Source organism: Cryptomeria japonica, chromosome 3 (genome assembly GCF_030272615.1).
Source record: "Cryptomeria japonica chromosome 3, Sugi_1.0, whole genome shotgun sequence".
In the NCBI taxonomy this organism is placed as follows: Eukaryota; Viridiplantae; Streptophyta; class Pinopsida; order Cupressales; family Cupressaceae; genus Cryptomeria; species Cryptomeria japonica.
In genome coordinates, this window is record NC_081407.1 from 190268051 (window position 1) to 190284423 (window position 16373).

Below are 16373 nucleotides of genomic sequence, written 5' to 3' on the forward strand. Positions count from 1 at the left end.
GGCGGTTATGGATGTGACTCTGCTGCAAATTACATTTGTTTTCTGCTTTCTGCTTTCTGCTGAGGTCCAGCGGTCCCTGCTTTTTTCCTTTTGGGAATGGCAGAGTTAGGTAAAGAACTTTAAAATTATTCTCTTAGTCAATATTACCCAAATTACCGACGCGTTTTGTACTGCTGTCAGATGCCTCCATTGGCGATGTAAAAAATGTCGATAAGGTCAATCAGTCCGTTTGAAACTTTCACAGATTTTTGGTTGGCGTTTCAATAATTTTAGGATATTTAGCGCTCACGGGAGGGAGGGAAAAATACGGGCACTACAGTAGGGAGTAGAGCCTCTCAATCGGAACCTAAATGGAGCGGAAAAAAAGGCGATTTGTGTTTGAATCTACATTTAAAACGTCGCATTCCGTTCCCCATGGTTTACTGTTCTAGCTACTCGACCAGTACCACTTAGTGCCTAATCACTGGCGGTCGATTTCCCTTTCATTACCTCCCTCTTTGCTTTACGCCTCTATAAATTGCCGCCTCATCCTACTCTTTACCCCAGGTTTCCGACTCCTTTTGTTCTATCCAAAACAAGTTGATAACACTCAATTTGCATGCTCTTTCTCAAGCTGATATATAGCAAATAGTTCGGAATTCCGAATTCCCTCTGTAAGTGAGTGCTCAGAATGGCTGCTCTAGCAAGTAACACCACTAGAAGTTTCCCTCTGCAATTCAATGCGCGGCCTGCAAGTGATAATAGGTCAGTAGTTGCTTGTAAGAAGTTTAGCTTGGGCAAAATTTGTGGGCGTCTTACTGCTAAGCCTCCCGTCCAGCGAAGAGAGTCCAATTATAAGAAAGCATTTGAGTCGCTGGAACTTGGGCTTACACTTGATGCAAAAGAATGGAGAGGTTATAAAGATGGGCCTGGGTGGAATCCGTTCCAGAGGCTGGCTGCAATGGCGTTAGAAGCAGTGGAGAGGAGTTTGATTGCGGGTCTGGAGAAGAAACGTCCTAGGACCAAGACCACTGATCCGAAGCTTCAGCTCTCAGGCAACTTTGCACCCGTTGGCGAGAACCCCGTTCACCATGACCTCGAAGTGGTGGGCCGAATTCCTCAGTGTCTGAACGGCTTGTACGTGCGAAACGGCGCAAATCCCCAGTTCGAGCCCTCCGGAGGACATCATTTATTCGACGGGGACGGCATGATTCATGCCGTGAGGCTCATGCATGGCATGGCCAGCTACTGCTGCCGTTACACTCGCACGCACCGGTTTGATCAGGAGAAGAAGTTGGGACAGGCCGTTTTCCCCAAGACAATTGGCGAGCTCCACGGGCATGCCGGACTGGCACGCCTGCTCTTGTTTCATGCGCGTGCTTTGTTCGGGCTTGTGGACGCGAGTAACGGCATCGGAGTGGCCAATGCAGGTCTTGTTTTCTTTAACGGCCGGCTTCTCGCCATGTCTGAAGATGATTTGCCCTACGCTGTGCATGTCAGGGACGACGGAGACCTGGAAACCGTCGGGCGGTTTGATTTCGACGGGCAGCTGAAATCCTCCATGATCGCACACCCGAAGGTGGATCCGGAGACGGGGGAGCTCTTTGCTCTGAGCTATAATGTTCTGAAGAAGCCGTATCTCAACTACTTTGTCGTCCGTCCAGACGGGACCAAAGGTCCCGACGTGTCAATTTCCATCAAGGAGCCGACGATGATGCACGATTTTGCAATCACCGAGAACTACGTCGTGGTACCGGATCAGCAGGTCGTGTTCCGCCTCGGGCAGCTTTTCTTGGGTGGCTCGCCGGTCGTTTATGAAAAAACGAAGATCCCGCGCTTTGGCGTGCTTCCCAAGTACGATTCCGACGAGAGCCGGATCAAATGGGTGGAGGTGCCTGACTGCTTTTGCTTCCATCTCTGGAACGCCTGGGAAGACGAAGACAGCGACGAGATTGTTGTGATCGGGTCCTGCATGACTCCGCCAGACAGCGTTTTCAACGAGTCCGAAGAATCTCTCAGAAGCATTCTCTCTGAAATACGCCTCAATACGGCGACCGGATCGTGCAGAAGAAGAGATTATGCGTCCCTGAATCTGGAGGCTGGGCAGGTGAACCGGCGGCATCTGGGAAGAAAAACAAGATACGCGTATCTGGCCATAGCGGAGCCGTGGCCTAAGGTTTCGGGCATCGCCAAAGTGGATCTGCAATCACAGTCGCCGGGCAGCTCGAACGAGAATATCGTGGCGAGGATGACGTACAAGGAGGGATGTTATGGCGGAGAGCCTTTCTTCGTACCTCGCACAACAGAGCAAGGCGCTGCAGAAGACGACGGCTATATCCTTACCTTCGTCCACGACGAGGCGACATTAAGTTCTGAGCTGTTGATTTTGGATGCAGCTTCTTCCAGCCTGGAGACCGTAGCATCCGTCAAGCTTCCTTCCAGAGTACCTTACGGCTTCCACGCCACGTACGTGCCTTCTGCTGACCTTGCCAATCAGAAGCTCCACGCCAAATAGTACTGCTGCATCTTCTGCTTGTAAATTCTTACCTTTTAGCGCTATACATCACGCTTGTGAAAGGGATCTCCCGGCTACTATAGGTTTCCGCTGTATATTGCAGCTCAGCTGGCTTCCTTTATCTCTTTGCTGTGAAAGACTATAAACCTTGTAATGTGTCAGAATCTCAACTTTTGCCACAAATATACGACTTTTTTCTCACAATTCAGGCATGCATACAAATTTTAGTTGCTGCTTTGTCACAATATTAAATACGGAACTTTCAACGTTTGTCGTCATAACAAATTATCCATTACTCTCATTTCAAATCTTCAGAACAAATCTTTTCGGCCTCTAAATGGTAAATTTATTATGTCTACCCCTTCAGATTTCGTAGAGCCAGAAGCTGACGTTAAATGACTGGGAAAACGAGTGTGTAGGTACTTTAGCATTTCATGACAGAATTTCCCTTGTAATTTCCGCCTTACGTAGCAACTAGTCATGATGCATTACCATCAATGAACATGAAAATGTTAAATTTTGCAGGTTTCATTTAGTGCAATAGGCATCACATCGAAATTTTCCCTAAACAACCTCAAATTTCCCGTCAAAATTTCTGTACGACATGGTGTATAGGCACGGCAAGACTCCCTGGAACCAAATCTTATCCTGAGAATTGTGCTTTACGCATTTTAAAACCGATCTTTACGGTAATAAATTCTTATGACGCTTTACGATCAATGAGCATGCTAATTGCAGGTTTTATTTAGCTCAAGATCACATCAGAATTTTGCTTAAAGATCCTCAAATTTACGGTAATAAATTCTTACGATGCGTTACCATCAATGAACATGCTAATTTCAGGTTTCATTTAGTACAATATCACATTAGAATTTTCCTCAAAAGATCCTCAAATTTCCTGTCAACATTTCTGTACCGCATGCTGTATATGCACTCCAAGACTACCTAGAAATAAATCTCATCCTGAAATTTGAGCTCCCCCAGCCTCAAACACCAGATCTCCGTGCGAAGCGGCGAAGAGATTGCCTAAAAACATTTTCAAGCCGATCTGTACGCAGAGCTTCATATCTATCGATCCAATGGCGGTAATTGCGATTTCCAGGGCGATCAAAGGTAAAAAAGTTAGTTATTTTATGGTTATTCAATCGAATACTATACTGCTTTTTCTTCTTACGCCATCAAACAGACGAATCCAAATCAGTCACCAAAAGTCGGCTGATCAGGTTGGAAATAACCATGTCTAAACAAGAAGAGAATATTCACAAAAAGATATAAATCTCCCAACACTGTGAAAGATGGGACTGTCAAACGAAGATTTGAATGAGAGAAATAAACCCTCCACTTGCACATGCATGGTCCCCATCTGCCTTGTCCATTTCTGTACAACAATCCAAAGCCAGAGAACCCTGTGCTGAACAATTGCTCCACAGATTCTCCTGCTCCATAATTAAGGCAGAGACTCTGAGATTATTATGCGTAATCATACCACTTAATCCTCCCCCAAAAGCAAAGCATTTCACAGCAGTCTCATCACTTCCAAAGTAAAATGATTATGTTTCACTAACGACAGATTACTTGGACGCTCGCCAATGCAATTTAAGTGATAAGTATAAAATCGAAAATTCTTTCAAGCCCTTCAATTAAGGAATTCCGACGTGATCATCTTGCCTTCAAAACTTTTCATTTTTTAATGCTTTTCTTGATCATGACTCTTAATATCTTTTAAGTGAATTATTGTGTAATGGTCGAAACTATTTGGCGTGTAAAAGTATTATTTTATAATAAAAAAATCTGAATAATTTCAAAGTTTCCTTCCATTACATATAAACAAACCCAAATATATCACATTTCATAATAATTATAATTGAGAAAGCTTTATAAACAACAAAAGTTCTATAAGATATCTACTTAGAATTGTCTAGTAGATTTTCTCAAGTCTTGTCCTTTTTCTCAGTTATTAACAAATCTTTTTAAAGGTCAAGATATCCAATCTAAAAAAGTTGGAAATATTTGTGAATATTTAAACATCTTTAAAGTTTTCATGAAAAGTGATTTTTTTAATATTTTAATACTAATAGGTAATTATATTGATGTTTGATATTATTAAAAATCGTTGTGTGTTAGTTAATATTCAATACTTATATTAGAAAGGAGGTAGACTAAATAATATAATTTTTAATATTGTAATAATGAATTTGTTTTCTATATATTGATGAATAATGTAATTTTATGTAAAATTAGGTTTATACATATAGTTTCTTATGTAAGAACTTCCACAAAATTTAAATAATAAAATGCATATAATAAACATAAATTGAACCAACTTTTGTCTCTGATCTTGCATCCTTCCTTTTAATAGTTAATTTCATTATCCGCACTTTTCTTTTTAATTTATCCTAGCTTTGGCTTAATTTGATCGAGGAAGCCATATGATACCACCTATAATTTTTCAATGAATTCAACCTTATCTTGTGGGTGGACTGAGATCATGCCAATTCCATTGGCACGTACTATGTAGTCCTCTAGTTGCATCTATCCTTCAAGCTTGGTAGCATTAGGTGTTTTTGATGCAATCGGGATTGTGCAGTGCTCCTCATCAAACACAATCTCCAGCCTTGAGATGTGCATCACCTTTTTCTTTTCTTTTCAATATTCTGTCCACTCAAGACAATTTAGATGCATGTGATTACTTATCCCATAGAGTTGAGGAAAGAATATACTATTCTGCGAATGGGGCGTTAAAAGGTAGACCAAAAGGGATTTGGATAGTTGGAGATTTCACCTAAGCTATGGGAGAAGTGAGCCTTAGTAAGCTTAAAGTTATTAGAAAAAATGGTGGGATTGTAATGCGATTGCTTCTCCTAGAGAACCTATTACATTCAATGGGGTTAATGGAGGACTTGATAGGGAAAATGGTGGAGGCGTCATGAATTATGTCACCAAAGAAATCATTGCAACAAATGAAGGCTTAAATTTAGGGGTTTGCTTAAATGTTTGGTTATTTACCACAACTGAAGTGGTTATTGAATGAATAGCTCAAAAAGGAGAAACTTGCATTATAGGATTGCAAATCAAAGGTATTTGGACCATTGGAATGGTCATGGTTAATAAAAACATTGATACTAGAGGCAATTCTTGTGTAGTAGGAAGAACATTCATAGATATTGAAGAGGATGCTAGCAATAGGGAAATAATCAAAGACTGAGATAAAGAAGGAAGAGGGGGAGAGAATCTTACCCATGCCATGAAAATCGTGAGGGTCTGTGAAGTAACAACCATTTGTTTTGAGACTAAGAAATATTTAGGGTTTTCCCTTCACCTTCTTTTATTATTTTCATGGATTTCTTCTATTGGATAATGCTCAAACTCTGGACTTGCAATTTGGAGTTGTCTAGGATTTTGAATGATAATTCTTGGATTCTCTTTGAGTCGCTATAGGGACTATGGTTGCTTATTCTTGTGGAGGTCTGATGATTGGTCATTGCTTAAGTACTCTCTCTATTCTTCTTTCCTAATGCACAGTAACAACTTCCTCTTCAAATAGACTTCCCGATAAGCTTGGGTACACCTCTTCCCATATCCTATTGAATTCATCATCTTGATCATTATCATTAATTTAGGAAGTTATATATTTAATCTCTTGACAAAAAATCCAAAAATCAACTATTTAATCTTCACTCCATTCCCACTCTCATAAATATTTCTTTAAACCTAAAGGTATTTTATGGGAGAGTTTTGCACTATCTATTATTGTATAGAAATTATGCCAAGAGGGTCTCTGATGGCCTACTATGTATGATAGCTCCACATAAGTTTGGTAACTCAAAACAATGGGGTTGTATCTCTCCTCCCAATATAGCTGGGGTTGATAGATTGGAGTGAATTGCCTATCACTTAGATAGTTACTAGGATCGCAAACAACATCAAGCCCTAGATAAATTAGGTTGGCTGTCAATAAGGATTCCAATTTTTTTTTATGCAAAGTAATTCTATCATACTCAAATGGGGGCTTATATATCATGGATTTACCTCTTCTTGCTCCAATTTGAGTATTAACTATGAAGAGTTGTCTAAACAATTCAAGGGCAAGGGTTATATTAGTCACATAGTTAGGTAACCTAAAAGGTTCCTCCATGAATCCATGCATGTAGATCATAGTGAAATTGGCCCCACAAAACCAATTGTAGTATGAAAATATTTATGTCATCCATTGCATCTACTTAGTGGTGAGTCTAGTTGGGAGTTTCTAAAATTCTCAAAGAATAGGGGATAAAAATTGGTCCAAGAAATCCTAATAACCATAAGTTGAAGATAAGGCATGAGTCCATACAGTTACTAGGTTCTTTTTCCTTGATGCATATGTGACATTTAAATGGATATGACCATATCTTTGAAAGAAAAGAACATTTTTGTATAGAAACATATGTGTCAGAAAAGAGGAGTACCTGAATATAGACTGCTTTTTGTACTATTGTAGTTGCACTATCGAATTTTCTGCAATAATATTTTTAAAATCTAGTAAAAAATGATGTCTGTGTTTAGAGATTATAACCTAGGGTTGCCTAGAATTATTCTACATTGTCAACATAGTCCATACCATAAATAGAAGCCATCATAAAAAATGCATCTTATGAATCCGCTAGATTTTTTTAAAATCTGTGGGAAAGTCCAAGAATTCTATTTCATTACTTTTCCTTTCTAATTCTTCATTAAAGAAGGTGTGTCTTTCTCTCATTTGCTTAGAATAATAATCCATTCTACTTGGGTCAAATCTTTCAACTCCAACCATATTCATAGGTGTATATGGTGAAAAGTGGAAACAATAATATTGAAAGGCTAAATGAATTCAACCACAAAACCCTAGCCTAACAATCAACAAAGATCTAGCATAACATATGAAGATTACCTAAGATAATGCAAATCAAATGAAATCACAAAGATTATATCATCACATGTCCAATAGGGTTTGGATCTCCATTCTTCCTATCTCCATTGATCTTGCTTGATATATTTTCTCTCAGATTTTATGTGTGCACAAGAGCTCAGCAAAGAACGAAAATGTGGTTGCAAGTAGGCTTGATCGCATATGAAAGTTTGAATGCTAGAGTAGTCATGTAGTCGGGGTTTGATAATGAAGGAAGCATCTCCTTATATAGAAGACACTATAAGAAATGGAGGGATAAGATTAAGAGGTGTAAAAGATAAATGGTCGGCTATGATTAGAGGGTAGGTAGAGAAAATAAGAAAATAATGAGAGGGTAGGTAATGTAGGAATTAAGAGATGAATGACATGTGTCATGGATAGAAAAGGTTAACATGAGTTAATTAAATAAATAAAGATTCATTTAATTAATAGATGAAGTGGGATCAATTAAATAAATAAGATATTTATTTAATTTAGGAAAATGATAATTTAAATAAATGAATGTATTTATTTAAATGAGAAATAAGGCTAGAAGAGGATAAATGAATTAATTAAATAAATAAAGATTTATTTAATTAATAGAAGAATTAGGCTTAAATAATTAAATAAATAATATTTATTTAATTATACTAGACAATTTTAGGTGTCTACATTTTGCCCCTCTTTGAGACAATGCAACTTGTTGCGTTGTTTCAAAGAAGATTAGATGAACTGATACAAAGTTGCCCTAAGATGGGAATGATATGGCCCCTCGAGAGGTTGGATGAAAATGTCTGGAAAGATTGCAGACAATCTCTCAATAAGAAAGAAAGGCTAGAATGGACTGACCAGATAGGATAGAGTGACAGAGTCACGGGATAACAAAGATTGACTCAGGAGACTAGGGCTAGGGCTAGGGCTAGGGCTAGGACAGTCTATAAGATAAACTACGAGGGAAAACATCCTCATTGTCATCCACACATCCAAGAGATCAGAGTGCAAAAAGAGAATAGAGTAGCAGTAGTCAGCAGCGATGGCATTGGTTCACAGATTCGATCGCGTTCGTCGATTTTAGAGGCCAGCAGATGCAGGAGAGTTGGTAAGTACCACAAAACCTCCTTGTACTTTATCGCAATAAATGTTGTCATAAATGCATGCTAGGTAGGGCAATAAATGCATTTTAGAATATGTCAAGCGGGGTCAAAAAATGCTAAGGCGCGTCTGTGCTGGTGCCAGGCGCATCTAGGTAGGCTAGGCATGTCTGTGTTTGTGCCAGGCGTGTCTGGGTAGGCTAGGCATGTCTGTGTTTGTGCCAGGTGCGTCTATGAATGCAAAGGTGCCTGTGTCAAATGCGAGCGCGCCTGTGTTGTGCAGACATGTTTATGCTATATGGGCGTGTCTATACAGAGTGGAGGCACGTCTATGTATGTCAGGTGCGTCTATGCAGAGCATATGTGTATGTGCAGTATGTAAGCGCGTTTATGTCACAAAGGTGCGTTTATGTCTTCTAGGCCAAATCAGCAGTTCTATGATGAACATACGCTATCGATTGGATAAGCTGCTAAGAGGATACACTCAAGCAGGTCCTCTAGGGAAGACTAGGATAGCAGATAGGGCTAGGATGGACAATTCTGTGATAGAACGTACTTTTCCAATCAGGAAACTACTCAAGAGGATACACTCAAGAAGAGGCCCTAGGCTAGGATAAATCGAGGCACTTTGTAATGAACAGGGAATGCCAAAACATAGTACTTTGTGATGAATAGGGAGTACTAAAAAGAGAAGCACTTTGTGATGAACAGGGAGTGCAAAACACGTAGTACTTTTTGATGAACAGGGAGTACCACTAGGATAATCAACAATACTTTGTGATGAATAGGGAGTGCCACTGGGATAAAAAGCAACACTTTGTGATGAACAGGGAGAGTTACTGGGATAGAATGCCATAAGCACTAGGATAAAAAGAAGCATTTTGTGATGAACAGGGAATGCCACTATGATTGACACCGTTGATTTTCTTGATTGCAGGAGGAATTACCTATGCTGGAGTCACGGGAGAGATTCCCTTCGACTCATAGTTTGCGAGTAGAGCTGATAGTTGAGGAGCGAGCAGCGGTTCAGGCTATGGGCCTGCGACATATTTTGTATGTGCTTGAGTTTCGGGCGAACATGGGGCTGCTGACTGCTCTGGCTGAGAGATGGCACTTAGAGACTTGTAGTTTTCATTTGCCGATGGGTGAGATGACAGTCACCTTAGAGGATGTATACAGGATACTGAGGATACCGATCGATGGGGAGTTAGTACCCTACGATTGAGACGGAGACAGGGATGCACTGAGATGAGTGTTCCAGGATCCAGGATTGGAGATGAGGGTTGGACACGTGGCTTGGGATACCATGACATAGATAGGATTAGCACTACCGGCAGTACTGGCAGGAGTGATTAGTGGGTTCCTCTATCCGGATAGGGCGACACGACGGTTGGCAGTGGGCTGGGGTGGTACACTGGAGACATTGGGGACACAACACACTAGATTTGCATGGGGACCATGTCTGTTGGCATATTTGTACTATGAGCTACATCAGTTTGTATACCATGGATCAGTAGGATTGGGCTACGGAGTTACATTATTGCAAGTGTGGGCATATGAGCATCTACTAGTGACATGATCGATTCATTTCAGAGGCAGGGGCCATGGGTGCAGTTTTGTACATCTGTATGACATGATTACATCTCAGCCGTGGATTGGGAGATTAGAGTACTGGCATAAGGTCATTGATGAGATTGACACTGTAGTATGGAGGCCATACTAAGAGTGCGAGGAGTGGGAGGATGACGCAATGGAGCTACCATATACGTTTAGGAGCAGGTATCTGATTGGGCGGATGCCATATGTGCTTGAGAGGTAGTTGGTGGATAGGGTGGACAGGCAGTTCAACAGGATACAACGGATGCCATGGGGTTACGGGATGTATGCTCAGACAGTGAGGGATTAGGCGCACTTCGGGCCATTATTATCGTATGATCAGACAGTTACGCAGTTGATAGAGATGATTCCTTTGCCTTGGGATATGTGGCCAGAGATAGAGGATGCAGGGATGGATGCAAAGTATACTGCATATTGGGCTGAGCATCCGTGTCCACGGTTGATGGATCTAGGGGAGCTGATAGATGGAGATGGTGGAGGTGATGGGGATGATGATGGAGATGGCGGAGGTAGAGGCCGATGGAGGAGGCGGGGTATAGTAGGAGAGAGGAGAGTGGCTCCGAGGAGGGAGGGTGGAGAGGAGAGGCAGGCTTGGCAGGCTCACATAGTGAGAGGTAGAGGTGGATTGCCTTTACAGGTGCCAACAGCACAGGGTCCCAGACAGGTATAGGGACAAGGACGGGGGCAGCCACAGGAGTAGCCATAGGTACAAGGATAGGGGCAAGGGGGAGAGGAGGAGGATGAGTTACTGGATTTGAGGGAGATCTGCTAGGGACAGGTAGATGAGATCTAAGATCTCGAGCGGGAGAGGGATAGGCTCAGGAGACAGCTGAGGGATACTGAGCGGGAGAGGGATCAGGCTTATCCAGCGTTATACAGAGGCTGAGACAGCATTGAGGGCAGGGAGGAAGGCAATAGAGGACACAGGAGCTAGATAAGCCTATGTTCTATGAGCCGAGGAGGAGATAGGCTACTGGAGAGACCTATACTATGGAGCAGTGCCACTAGATCAACGGGCTAGGATCTTCCGTAAACCATCGCGGACAGCGATGACCACTGGAGGGAGGGACATGAGACAGGCATCGAGTGGTGAGGTCATGGGTCCTCCACCACCACTAGAGAGAGGGGACAAGAGAGATGATCCTGGGGTGGGTCCTTCCAGGGCTCAGACTCCATCGAGGCTAGCCGGCTCTGAGGGAGGGAGTTCATCATAGCCTTAAAGGGCTCCCTATGTATTAGTTTGTACCATTTTGTATGATGATGTAGACACCTTCGGGTGATTGTAGCCATATGATTTTGACATCATTATATCATGAGACTTATGATTATATATATATATATATATATATATATATATATATATATATATATATATATGAGATTCATCCTTGCGACAGCTATATGCATGTGTACCTATGTGATGAGATGTTTCATGATGTATGTTTCTATGTGATGGTTATGATATGGATGCAAATATGTACTTAATAAAATGCAATATTTTTGTTCTTTTATGTTCTATATGTTATGCATGATGCGAATGTGAATGTATGAAATGCAGATGAATATGATAATGCAAATAACTACTGCCATGATAAAAATGTGAGATGTGCTAACATGTGTTGTGTGCAGAATGTGATGCAATTGTGATATCTATATGTATGTATGAAATGATTAATATGTGGTAATGCAGGTGTAACTACATGAAATGCAAATGTTTTTGGTGTGTCATTATACTTAATCATGTGATAGCAAGCTACGCAGACTCAAGAAGGACTATGGTGGTCAATCAAGAAAGGGGGATGGAAGATAGAAGATATGAAAGTGAAAAAGTTTCTTGTGTGTTATCATCATTGAGCTTTATTATGGAAAGTAGGTTATGGCAATCTAGACATAGGTTCGATCCAGAAATTCATTGTACCCGTTTGCATGGAGATCAGACAGTCGCAAACAAGGAATGCCCCAATTCACACTAGACTCTTAGTGTCCTCATATCCTTGGACAAGTCATAGCATTACTAAGAGACAATCCACAGACAACAAGAAAAAATACAGGACGATACCCCATCCTTGCCTTTCTAGTCAAAGACATCCTGGAGATAAAATCTCTAGTCAAAGACATCTCGGAAAAGCTAAAAGACATGTCACCAAAAGATAAAATCAAAAGAAAACCAAGACTCGACACCGACATCCACTATAGTCCTCAAGTATAGTGTCTCTTGTCACTTGTATAAGTCTATTTGATTGTGGTCACAATGTTTACTTTCACAAAAGGATAGATAGCACTGAACCATAATGTTGTTTGAGTGTGCTGAAAGATTTAATTTGTTGAAAGTCCATTGTTGCTATTGTGTCTCATCTTAAACTGATACTTTATTACAGAGAAGATGAAACTTTATTGTAGATTGTACACGGATAGACTGAAGAAAGTTGGAAGAAAATGTACTCCTCGAAACATGTGATGCTCTTAGTTCCACACCCATCACTAGATGTGGGATTTTCCTTAGCCATAGATAGGAGCTGATTTATTATGGATGGAAAACGGGTGAAAAGGGAGGTTTATTAGGAATGGCTAACCAATCTTGGGTAGATCAATAACAAGCCATGATGGGAATGGATAAGTTTATTATGAATGGATAGGTTGTGAGTGTGTGCAAAAGTGGAAGGATGAAAGTGAATCCTGAAGGAGGGAGGAGCAATGTCTCTACACATGGCATTGGTGACCCGGTTTTCACCATGGTACTTGCCCAGGGCACCATCGAAGTGGTTTTCACCATTGGACGAATTTATTTCTCTTTACTTTTTTTTGATTTTTTAATTTTTTTAATTTTTAAAATTTTTTTTGTGTCACAAGGCGCCTGTTTGCCAAGTTTTCACCAAGTAACGATTTTTTTATTTTAAATTTTTTTTTTGTATTATTTATTTATTTATTTTTTTGTATTTTTGAATTAAGATACTCTGAAGAGCTATGTGTAAAACCTGCAAAGGTGCATGTTGTTGATAGGATCCTCCAAAGGTTTGCCCTCTAGAGTTGAAAGCTGATATGCACTAGATCCATAGACCGCTGTGATGATGTAAGGACCAAGCCAATTTGGTTCGAACTTGTCCTTCTTCTGTCTATCTTGCTGATTCTTAGGATTTTCTTTTAGAACTAAGTCACCCACCTCAAATGTATGAGGCTTTAGCTTATGTTTGTAACTGCATTGTTCCTTGACTGAATTATGTGTAGCTCAAGTGACTGTCTTCCTTGATAAAGGAACTGAGATAGAATTAACAGTGTGTGGACTACACAGTCCCATATGCGTGTCACCTAAAGAAGTTTGGGCATCCTTGATAACAAAGTCCTTCGAGGAAGTTCCATTAAAGGTCCATGATGTATCACTAGAAGGGAAAGGATGTGCGGAACAAGTGGATGAGGAATGAAGGCTTATGATTGTGAAAAGAAGTAAGAGTATCATGACATGATAGAGACTTAGGATCAACAAGTATTCTTTTTGATTTGAAATTTTAGAACTTTTGCCCCCAGTTATTTTGATATTAGGGGAGATCAACTCTTGTTCTTTTTGATTCATAGGATTTTTATCCTTGACTTTGATTTTTGCAGAGTCCAATAGCTTTTGATTTTGATTTGTAGAGTCTAATAGCTTTTGATTTTGATTTTGATTTTATTTAATTGTAACATCTTTTTGTAAGCCGACAAGGCATATTGTAATAAGACTCATATATAAGTATGAGATTTTGTAGATCATTTAAGATGCGGACATGGGAAGATTATTGTAGAAGTAATATGTGAATATTAAGGCAAATTTTGGAGTAAGGTTTATAGTTATTGTATGAGCTTAAACTGGTACTGAACCTGGCATAGAAAATACTAAACTAAAGCAGTACATTATATTGGATTTGCATAATCCATTTTGTAAGTCAATGAGACTTCCTTTTGTAATTAAGTAGTGAGCTTTAGGCAGTTGGCCTTCCTGCATGTGTAGGCCCCTATTGTAAGTAATATCCATTCATTGGCTAGTGAATGAATATTGTGGGTCACAAATCCCACCAAGGTTTTTCCCACACCGAGTTTCCTCGTTAAAAATCTTGTGTTATGGTGTGCTTTCTATGTTGTGCTTATTGTTCATATTTACTGCATTAATTCTTGTTTACAGGTACACTATTTTGAAATGCAATTTATTTAACAAGGTCAGAAAATATTTAAACCGGTTAGGTACTGATTCACCCCCCCTCTCAGTATCTTTAGGATTCCTAACAATTGGTATCAGAGCTTGGTCCTTTTTTTAAAAAAGCCTAACAACTTGAGGGAGATTATGACACTGGTACAGATGGATAACTTGAGAAAGCAATTGGAAACAGCTGTTGCAGATTAGGATGCAGAAAAGTTGAAGAATATCAAACTTGAAGATGATCTGAAGGTTGCACAGGAAATCATTCAAGGACTTCAGGAGAATCTTACTATTGCAAGAAACAAAAGAAGAGAACTTCATGAGAAGATATAGAATGACAATGATGAAAGGAAACTCTTAATGATCTTGTAAGCAAGATGAAGCAAGAAAACATGACCTTGAGGAATGAGATGCAAGATATGACTATGAGATTTTGTAAAGACATTAAAGACAGAAAGAAAAATGAAGATGACTTGGCTAGGAGAATCAATGATGCTAGAAATGAAAATCTAAGACTCAGTCATGAAAATGATATGTTGAAGATAGATCTGATTCACTTGGAACATGATAAAACTGAACTCATGAGACATAAGGTTTTCTTGGAAAATGAGTTGGCTACTGCAAATCAACATAAAGAGAAATTCAAGAAAAGTTCAGAAGAACTTGATGATATGCTATAAAATCAAAAACCTAATGCAGATACTAATGGACTTGGCTTTGAAGTTGGTGAAAGCTCCAGTACTGCAAACAATCATGATCACAGTAAACCGGTAAGACAACCTAATGCCTACAAATTTAATGGGAAATGCTTTAACCGTAACAAGTATGGTCATAGAGAAAATCAGTGCAGATCTAGAAACTATCAGAACACTAATGCACCCACCGATCAATGTTCTAAATGCAACAAAATTGGTCATAATTCAAAAAACTACAAAATGAATGTAAGATGTTATGTTTGTGGAAGATTTGGACACTTATCTAATCAATGCAGAACACATAATGGCATAGGATATGGAAAAGCTATTCATAAAAATAATGTGACTTGTTATGCTTGTAACAAGATTGGACATATTGCAAAATTTTGTAGAAGTAAGGCATCACCGACAAATAACAAAGGACCCAACTTGAAAGGTAAAGAGAAGGTTGATGAGGTAAAACAAGAATTTTCAAAACAATGGATTAGAAAGATAGATCAGAATGTTGATGAGGCTATTCCTTCACCGGTAGAACAAAGTATCACTCCACCGGCAGGAGATTCTTCATCTAACTGAAAAGAAATCTTTTGGGAATATGGCAGCTAATTGAAAATCATGCTAGTTTACCCTTGGTTGATGGTAAGAAGATGAAATGCTTCTTTACCGGCAAATGAGTTAAGTTTTCACTTAACCGACAGGCATTTATTATGGTAGTTGAAGGAAATGACATTTTAAAGCAAGTGTTTTTCACTCTTTTTCACTCACCGAGCATTCAAATTTCCTAAGAGCGTGAAAAACCCAAGCGAAGGCATCCATAGCGAGAAGTGAAGCAAAATATTTCAAGCATTCAAACCTAAAGGAAGATTAAGGTATTTATCAAATGGCTTCCTTCTCTGCACCTGAATTCATTGCAAACCCTACTGTTGTTGAAGTGGTTAAATGCCCTAGGCCCGTATTTAAGATCATACCCGAAGTAGCGAAGCAAGATGATACCCTAGGTGCATTCTCTAAAATACCCGAAGGAGTTGCATATGCAGAAGACCCTATGATATACATACATTGTCATATTGAGGAACTTGGTGCTGATGAAATTATGAACATGTATAGGACTGTAATTTGTGATGAGAATGGTATTGTGAAACCGGAACATAAGATAATAGAAACCCTAGGTTTTGTGGAAATACTTAGTATTCCTAATCTCCCTAAGGAAGTTGTGAGAATTGTGCTAAGCAGAGTTCATGGGGAATTATTTTGGCTTAACTCCATCCACAAGATCACAAAAGAAGCAGTTAGGGTAGTGATTGGCTTACCTTCCACTGGTAGCAGGCCTGACAAAACTAAGAAAGTTCCAAACAACACTATAATGACCCTAACCGGTGAACCCATGATAGCAGATCCTTGAGAG

At 39.7% G+C, this 16373-nt stretch overlaps 1 protein-coding gene across 1 annotated transcript; it reads left to right on the forward strand.

Annotated features, from left to right (window-relative positions):
• The first annotated feature begins 262 nt into the window (after positions 1–262).
• LOC131037371 (9-cis-epoxycarotenoid dioxygenase NCED3, chloroplastic) lies at positions 263–2835 on the forward strand. Its single transcript, XM_057969494.2, has one exon. The coding sequence runs from the start codon at positions 671–673 to the stop codon at positions 2492–2494; it is 1824 nt and encodes a 607-aa protein (XP_057825477.1). The 5' UTR covers positions 263–670; the 3' UTR covers positions 2495–2835.
• Positions 2836–16373: the final 13538 nt, after the last annotated feature.

Coding starts and splice junctions, on each gene's coding strand:
- LOC131037371 (XM_057969494.2), top strand. CDS start 671: ATGGCTGCTCTAGCAAGTAACACCACTAGAAGTTTCCCTCTGCAATTC.